The following is a 7,271-nucleotide window of genomic DNA, read 5'->3' on the forward strand; positions in this document are numbered from 1 at the left end:
ATCTGTCAACAATGTTCTTCCTCTATTTCTCAACTACTGAAACTTATACTGTATCTTAACTGTGGAAGCAGAAGATCTTCCTTTACATCTGACTTGTGACACGTTATAAGCTGTGTTACAATTCTTTACATCTATCCAACTCGACTACGACGCTCTTCGCAAGTTTTTCTTTTCAAATTGCACAAAGCAGAGAAGAACATCAGAACGTGTCGATCAATTGCTCCACTATACGCGTCTGTCGACAATTTCCTTCCTCCGTTATCTCTTAATTACTGAAAATTCATACCGTATCTCGAGTGCGGAAACAGAAATCCTTGATTCACATGTGACAAGCCACAACCTGGTAACCAAGTATCCCAGTAGCAGGTGTAAAAGATACAGCGGCACAATTTTGGAAGCGCAGTTACAGCCCGTGCGGGAAAATTGGCGGCGACCGAAGGGAATTGCCACGTCAAGAAACACTTGACAGAATCGTCCTGCCTAATTCTCCGATAAACATTCCCGGCTTGTGTGCAGACCGTCGACATACACAGACGTTCTCTCTCGATATCCCCCCCTCGACTCGCCGGTCGCGACATTTTCCGAGAGGGCGCAGACTCACGATCTTTCCATTTCCGCGAGCCGCGCGACCCCGGCCAGCTGTGTCGGCCTCTCTCGTACGAGTGACACGGCGGGGCCGCGTCCTATGCCAATCGTAAAAATGGCGATGTCGTGGGTGGAAGATTTGAATGCAGCCGCGAAATATAAGTTCAAAAAACGGAGGAACCTCCCTTCGTGCCGCAACGCCGTCGCTCCCCGCGCGTCCCCGTTGGTCCTCGACGGCGCGCGACGAGTCCCGTGAACGCGGCGTGCGAGCGGGAGCGCGAGTCCGAGATTTCCAGGCGGGCGTAATTTAACGTGCGCCCGACGCGAACAACCGCGACGGATCGTCGCGGCAGAACGCGAGGGGCTTTCGTTCCGCGCCGAGCGGTAGAAAACCGCGTGGGATCCGCTCGCCTCTCTTTCTCTCGGAGCTCGGCGAAATTTGAAAAAAAAGGCCAGGGCACGGGGAAACCACACGTTGGTAGCAATGCCGCTGCAAATGTTTGCCATTTGTTGCCAGTGTTGAGACGCAGTAGCGCGTCCGGGCAAAGCGCGTCGTTCGCCACGGGCCGTCTTCGACGCGGTCCTCGATGAGGTTTCTTCGCGCGAGGTGCATCCGGCGCAACCATGGAAGCCCTGCTGCCTTCGGAGATCGCGCGACTGGTGCTCGGTAAGACCGACGGGGAGGCTCCCCGGCTCCGGGAAGCCGCCAGCGCGCGTAACCTTTCCCGCGGGAACGCCGTGCCCCGCGTCACCCGCGGTGGCTTCGTCGCGGGCCGAGCAGCGACGTTCGCCGCGATCGGGTTCGCCGCATCTGCCGGAGGGATATATTCTTCGCGTGTCGTTGAATTCTTTCGCGCGATGTGGCCTCTCATCGCCAGGGTGCGAGTAGACTCTATTTCTGACACTGGAGACGTTGCTGCGCCGAGCGTTGTAAATTGTGTATTCGCCGCGAGGCCCTTTCCTTGACAGAGGGAGCAAGATTTTTACAATGCGCCTCTCTCCGGGCTCGCCTGTCTCGACTGTGTTCTCGACACGTTTGAGTTTTGACGAGAGACAAGATGTACAACAAAGAAAAACGATCTCTTGTCATTCGCTGATAAGGAACGTTTTTCTACCTTTGGTTCTCGCGTCGCTCTTGCTCGATGGCACTAATTGCGTACAGTCGATTCATTTTGTGGTCTTGTATCTAACTTGAGTTTCCGTTTCTAGGTTATTTGGAGGATCAGAAGTGCGCCGAAGCAGCCAAACTGTTTTTAGAGACGTCCCCGCATCTGCAAGAATGCCGCACGGTGCTTTCTTGCGGCAGGAGATTCAGCACTCGAGTCAGCGGCCTAACGTTGATGGACGTCGTCGAGAAGTTTTCAGCCATCAGTGCTATGAGTAAATAATACGCTACCGTTTGCACCGTTATAAAATTCGAATGGCAGTAGAACAGACAGGCGAATAGACCACATGTCCAAATGTACGTGTTATCTCTTTCAGTTCAAGAACGATTAAGTAAAGCCACTGACTGCGAGCAGTTAAAGCATTGCGGGGATCTAATAGAGCAGCTCAAATTTCTAGTGGAAGAGCCGCGTGGCCAGCGATTTGTCGTAAACATAAATGTACCTTCACAGGTAACTTGTCTCAAATCATTTCTCTCTTCACGGTATTCCAAACGTAGCGGGGATCGTTCGCGTTTAACACAACTGAAAGCCGAATACGGACAAATTGTCATACTGCTAAGTTTCGTGCTGCCTTTTCGTATTGCGCTGTAAAATTCTCCAACAAACTACCTTCCTCCATCAGATCTTCCTCTCTTGCCTCCTTCCGCTCCTCGGCCTCTGCTCCACATTACCTCACCAGCTTTCTCCGACGAATAGTGTACGGATACTTGCGTTATATTTACACTTGTGTGCTTACTTCTACTTGTAAAATCTTCTTAATCTTATTGTATTTATTTATTCTTGCTTGGCTCATTACACTTATATATATTACTTTTTGTTTTCATTTTGTAGTCATGACAATTTGCGTTTTTGTTTCTACTCTTCCTATCGAGTAGGCATTGAAGCAGCTACTTCGTTGGTGCTTCACCTTTCGCGTTATTCTAATATCACATTGCTCTGTAATTTTCACTTGGCAATCAATTAAATTAAAATTAAAATGCCCATCTCTGCCAAGGCTGGTTAACTTTAATCTCGGATTAACTTGCCTCCCTGTTTCTAGTTTTGGGAATTGGAAAAAGATAAAAGCTTAGTTTAAGCAGGGATTAAAGTTAATCTGCATTTGTAGAAGTGGACAAAAGCTCTCAAAATAATAGGTAGTTTCTCGATTAATGTACGTGTTTGTACACGCGTGTTGTAAGATCAAACGGAAGTTGATATTAAATTGCGTGACATAATGTTTCTCCTCATTTTACAGAGTAATGCACAAACGTCGAGTGGCTCACCTGTTGCTGCAAGCAATTTGCGCAAAAGGCACCACAGCAATAGCGAACGTGTCAAACGTAGTATTAAGTCCCAGTTGAACTCGGTACAACAATCTGATATCATGAGTCCACGTATGTTTCTTCTTTTTTTTCGCGGTGTTTATAGCGCAAAGTATAAGATTTTGATCAAACTCTTGTTTAAATATAGCAGCGAGTTGTCACAATGTTGACACAACCCCGTTAGAGAGTCTGCCTGGAAATGTTGATTTGTTAAAGCAGGTAGAATGCGCGGCTCATGAAGTCGAGAAAAGGGACGACAGTTTCACGCAGGAGCCTCGCAGACAATGTGACTTTCATAAAAATAATAGTACAAATAATATCAGCACGCGTAATAGAAACAATAGTGTTCGAATAAGTTCAGGTAAGTATAAGAGTCGAACCGATTGCATAAATTAATAGACAAATTGATCAGCAGCTTCCTTTGCAGATGACGTCTCGAGCGTACGAAGTTGCGAAATGGACATTGATGATAAAAGAAAGGAAGAAAGCAGCGCAATTAGTGCGATGCCTAAGCAGTACACTACAGCCACAAGTACGGAAGAGCTATTGAGTTTCACTAGTGCAGAGGTCCAGACTGTTCCTTACGAGATACCCGAGTCTGAATCCGAATCTAACGACGTGCCTATCGAAAATCTCAGTGTAGGCTGATTGAATAATATTTACAAAAGTGTATTCGATACATATCTACAAATATTTGCTCTTCAAATTATTTATTATATAGAGCGTTGTGTCATTAAATGTCTGCTTGTACTATTTCCAGATATTAACGAAAGAAATCTTGAATCGTACAGAATTACAAGAATGCATTGCAGAGAATATCAATAAAGCAATCATTCCTACAGACTTATCGATGAACGAGAACTTGAGCGAATCTATGGTCGGTGAGGGGAACACGTCGATCATGGCCGAATTAAATAATGCTATTAAATCAATCGTTGAAGCAACAGAGGCCGATCCTGTGTTCGAAAAGTTTCTCGACGAGTTCATTAAGCCGCAGACAGAAACGGACACGAGTCCGGAGGAAGATGGTGAAGGAAAGCTAAGTCCGAAGTCTGTCAATGAGTGCGTATATATTTTATTTTTTGAACCGATGCTATTTTGTTGTGAATTAAGTATGTTACATTTTTTAAATGTCGTTTTCAGGGCGCAGGAGAAACAAGTGGAGGCAGGTGTGAGCAACGTTAGCTCACCGGAGCCAGTGGTAATAGATACTAAAGTATCCGCGGAGGATGGTACGGCGGACGTGCCTTTGAAGCACAGACTCCGCAGTTCTTCAAGACAGCAATACAACAGAGTCGAGGACGAGGTCGACAAAGCGAAGGATCAGAACGCTTTGGAAGATCAGAACGCAGCCGCAATATTGAGCATTATAAACGCCAATATTATCAATAGCGTGTCTGACAGTGACAAAAAATCGCTTGATACGAAAGAACTAATAACCGTAGATGACGATAATGAACAGGAAATGCAAACAATATCTACGACAAGTAAGAATGACGCTGCAAAACCTTTAACAGCGGCCAATGTACAGAAAACTAATAATGTCGCAGCATCTGTAAATAGTGCACAGCCCAAAGTTAAAAAATCCACCGTAAAGCGACCGAGACCTACGAAACCTAAACGCGAGCCAACGACCAACGATAACCAGTCCAGTTCTGTTCAGTCCAATACAATTCAGCCTATAACGGAACACGAAATCATGACTATGCCAACACTGATAGTGTGTTCGAAAGACGAGGTAAATAATATTTTGATAAACCGCTCATCGACCATCACGTCAACTTCCACGTCGCGTTTTGTCCCGATCGCCCCGAAAGATCCGAACAGACTTAAAGAAACGGTATTTCTAAGGGCGGTAAACATAGCGCAGAAACTACCGCTAGCCAAAGCACTGCCGTCCGTGGTAGAAGAACCAAACGGCCTTGCGAACCAAGTGGAATCGTTAGAACCGCCGGAGAAAAACGGTAACGTGAACAAACGATTAAAAGCTGCGTTCAAAACTGACACGCCCGTACCCATCATCAGTATTGATCAGCAGGTGTTAAATTGTCCGGCAGAACCGGTGCAGACCGATAAGATCGTGGGTGGCGAGTCGATAACGCTTTATGGAAATGAGACCAGCGCGAAAACGTCATTAGAAAGCACGAATATGCCTACGATCAATCTGGAGGAGAATATCAGCATGTCGGAGAGCGGGCTTTCTCCGTATTTAAAGTTCAATTGCAAGACCAATCAGAGTCACAATCTTTCGGACATTGATTTAGCATCCGTGATGGAGAGCGCGGCGAACACCGCGGCGAATAATAACAAAACCACGCAGTCGCCTAAGAACGATATTATTACTAAACGCACGCCGAAATCCCTGTTGAAAAGTAGATCCAAAAATCATAGATTGAGTTTATCCACGCCGCGTAAACGGAGCAGGCACGTAAGGGCCCTCGACTTCAGCACACCTACGAGAACGAGTTCCACGAGGAAAACGAACGGGGACGGAAACGCCCAGTTCACGTCGACGTCGGCGAAACGTTCGAAATCCGTTTGTAGGACTTCGTTATTCAGATCGCCGTCACTTTCCAGCGCGTCCGCTCCGAAGCAGAAGAGTCCGATGAAAGTTAGTCAGTCTTGCAGGATCCCCATAGCCACTAGAAGCCCCGCGCCCAAACTCATGGGAGGCTGGGACAAGTATAACGGAGTTGGCGTCATCATAGGTGAGGTGTCTCCACACGGGAGTACCAGCGCGTCTTGTTCCTCCTCCGAGGATAGGATCGTTCAACACAAGCCGTCCAAGCCCGTGGCGGGAAATTGGGACGCTGATTTACGCAAAAGTATAGAATCGAACAAGACGGACGAGAGAGACGAGCCGGAGGCTAAGAAGCCGGAAAAGAGGAAGAGAAAAAATTCCATCAAGGACAAGAACGGCATGATATGTAAGAAAGCTAAATACAGCCCGTCGACAAGATCGGCAAAGAGTAACGACGGAAGAAAAAGTTGCGGTAGATCGAAGGTGAACAGGAGGCGTAACGCGAAAGTCATCGATGAATCGGAAGAGAATTCCCAAGAAGACGTAATAATGGAACCGAAAAGTAACGAGAAAGAAAATATAACGAAGACCACTGTCAATAGTGCAAGTTCCATCGCAAACAGGTCCGATAGACTTTCCGAATCGACCGATACTTGCGAGACACTGGCAAAAATGAATAGTACGAGCACAGCCAGCGGCAGTGCGGTAGTAGCCGAGAAGAAACCCGTGAAAAAATACGCGCAACTAAAGACGATATCGACCAACGTGAGGAAGTCTGACAGCGAGAGGGAAAAGAACGCGCTGAAAGTCGCACGGATCAATTCGCAGGTGTCCGAGGTCTCGCGAATCTTATCCACGGACAATACGCAGAACATTCTGCGAATGCCCGACATGATAAGCCTGGAGACACCGAGGAAGTGCGACAACATATCCGGGCCTCCGCCAACACCGAGAGTACTGAGTCCGAGTAGCAGTCTGATCACGCCGTTTATCAAGATCAGCGACGACTCCTCTAAGATACGCAGTTTCATCACCACCCCGGAGTTCCCGATAACTCCAGGCGTGGCCCTGACTCCGAAGGAGGAGACGACTAGAGATATCATAAAGAGAGGCGAGTACAATTCCGCGTACTACAAGCCCGCCTCCGAGCAAGCTCAGAAGTCCGATCTGCAGGTGTCCAAGCCTAAGGATAGCGTTACGCAGGAGTCGCCCATTTTATCCTCGTCGCACATAACGTTACACTTGATGCACAACAGTCTCGCCTCTGGCAGCGCTTATCAGAGGACATGTACGTCCTCTAAACTCGAGATAACGGAGTTCGAAGTGATTAAGGAGAATTTACCGAGGGAAGAGGCTATCAAGGAGTTCAAAATTGCGTCCACCTCCAAGGATTCGGCAGAGCTCAACGCTTCGATTGTGATAGATCACCACGTGGATCTGATACAGGTCAACGAATTCAAGGGTGAGCACGGAGAAACGGTAATCGACGCCAATTATGCCAATGATTCTCACGACTCGGTGGAGAGCAGCTCCTCGTCATCCGACACATCGTCGTCCTCGTCGTCCTCATCGTCGTCTACGTCCAGCAGTTCGAACACGAATACGTCGGTGAACACGCATTCGCCGAACGGGAAGCGCGATAAAGCCTCGAGTAAAACGAGCACGGACATCAGTAGCGATTTCGCGGAGAAACGCGTT

General features: G+C 47.6%; 2 protein-coding genes across 3 annotated transcripts in view; one reads left to right on the forward strand and one right to left on the reverse strand.

The window, feature by feature from the left end:
- The window catches only part of LOC105566315 (protein PET100 homolog, mitochondrial), a 3,374-nt gene extending 2,797 nt beyond the window's left edge, over positions 1 to 577 (reverse strand). For both annotated transcript variants that reach the window (XM_012020223.1, XM_012020222.1), the window contains exon 1: positions 287 to 577. The gene's annotated coding sequence lies outside the window, so the exon portion shown is untranslated. The remainder of the gene's footprint in view (positions 1 to 286) is intronic.
- A 93-nt stretch (positions 578 to 670) lies between these two features.
- LOC105566429 (flocculation protein FLO11-like) overlaps positions 671 to 7,271 on the forward strand; it is a 12,087-nt gene continuing 5,486 nt past the window's right edge. Inside the window, exons 1-8 of the mRNA XM_012020431.1 lie at positions 671 to 1,252; positions 1,795 to 1,965; positions 2,068 to 2,201; positions 2,986 to 3,124; positions 3,201 to 3,413; positions 3,480 to 3,691; positions 3,813 to 4,114; positions 4,196 to 7,268. Coding sequence (XP_011875821.1) covers positions 1,210 to 1,252; positions 1,795 to 1,965; positions 2,068 to 2,201; positions 2,986 to 3,124; positions 3,201 to 3,413; positions 3,480 to 3,691; positions 3,813 to 4,114; positions 4,196 to 7,268 — 4,287 coding nt within the window. The 5' untranslated portion in view covers positions 671 to 1,209. The remainder of the gene's footprint in view (positions 1,253 to 1,794; positions 1,966 to 2,067; positions 2,202 to 2,985; positions 3,125 to 3,200; positions 3,414 to 3,479; positions 3,692 to 3,812; positions 4,115 to 4,195; positions 7,269 to 7,271) is intronic.

This window comes from Vollenhovia emeryi, unplaced genomic scaffold (assembly GCF_000949405.1).
Source record: "Vollenhovia emeryi isolate VEMERY1.0 unplaced genomic scaffold, V.emery_V1.0 DF939145.1, whole genome shotgun sequence".
Lineage (NCBI taxonomy): Eukaryota > Metazoa > Arthropoda > Insecta > Hymenoptera > Formicidae > Vollenhovia > Vollenhovia emeryi.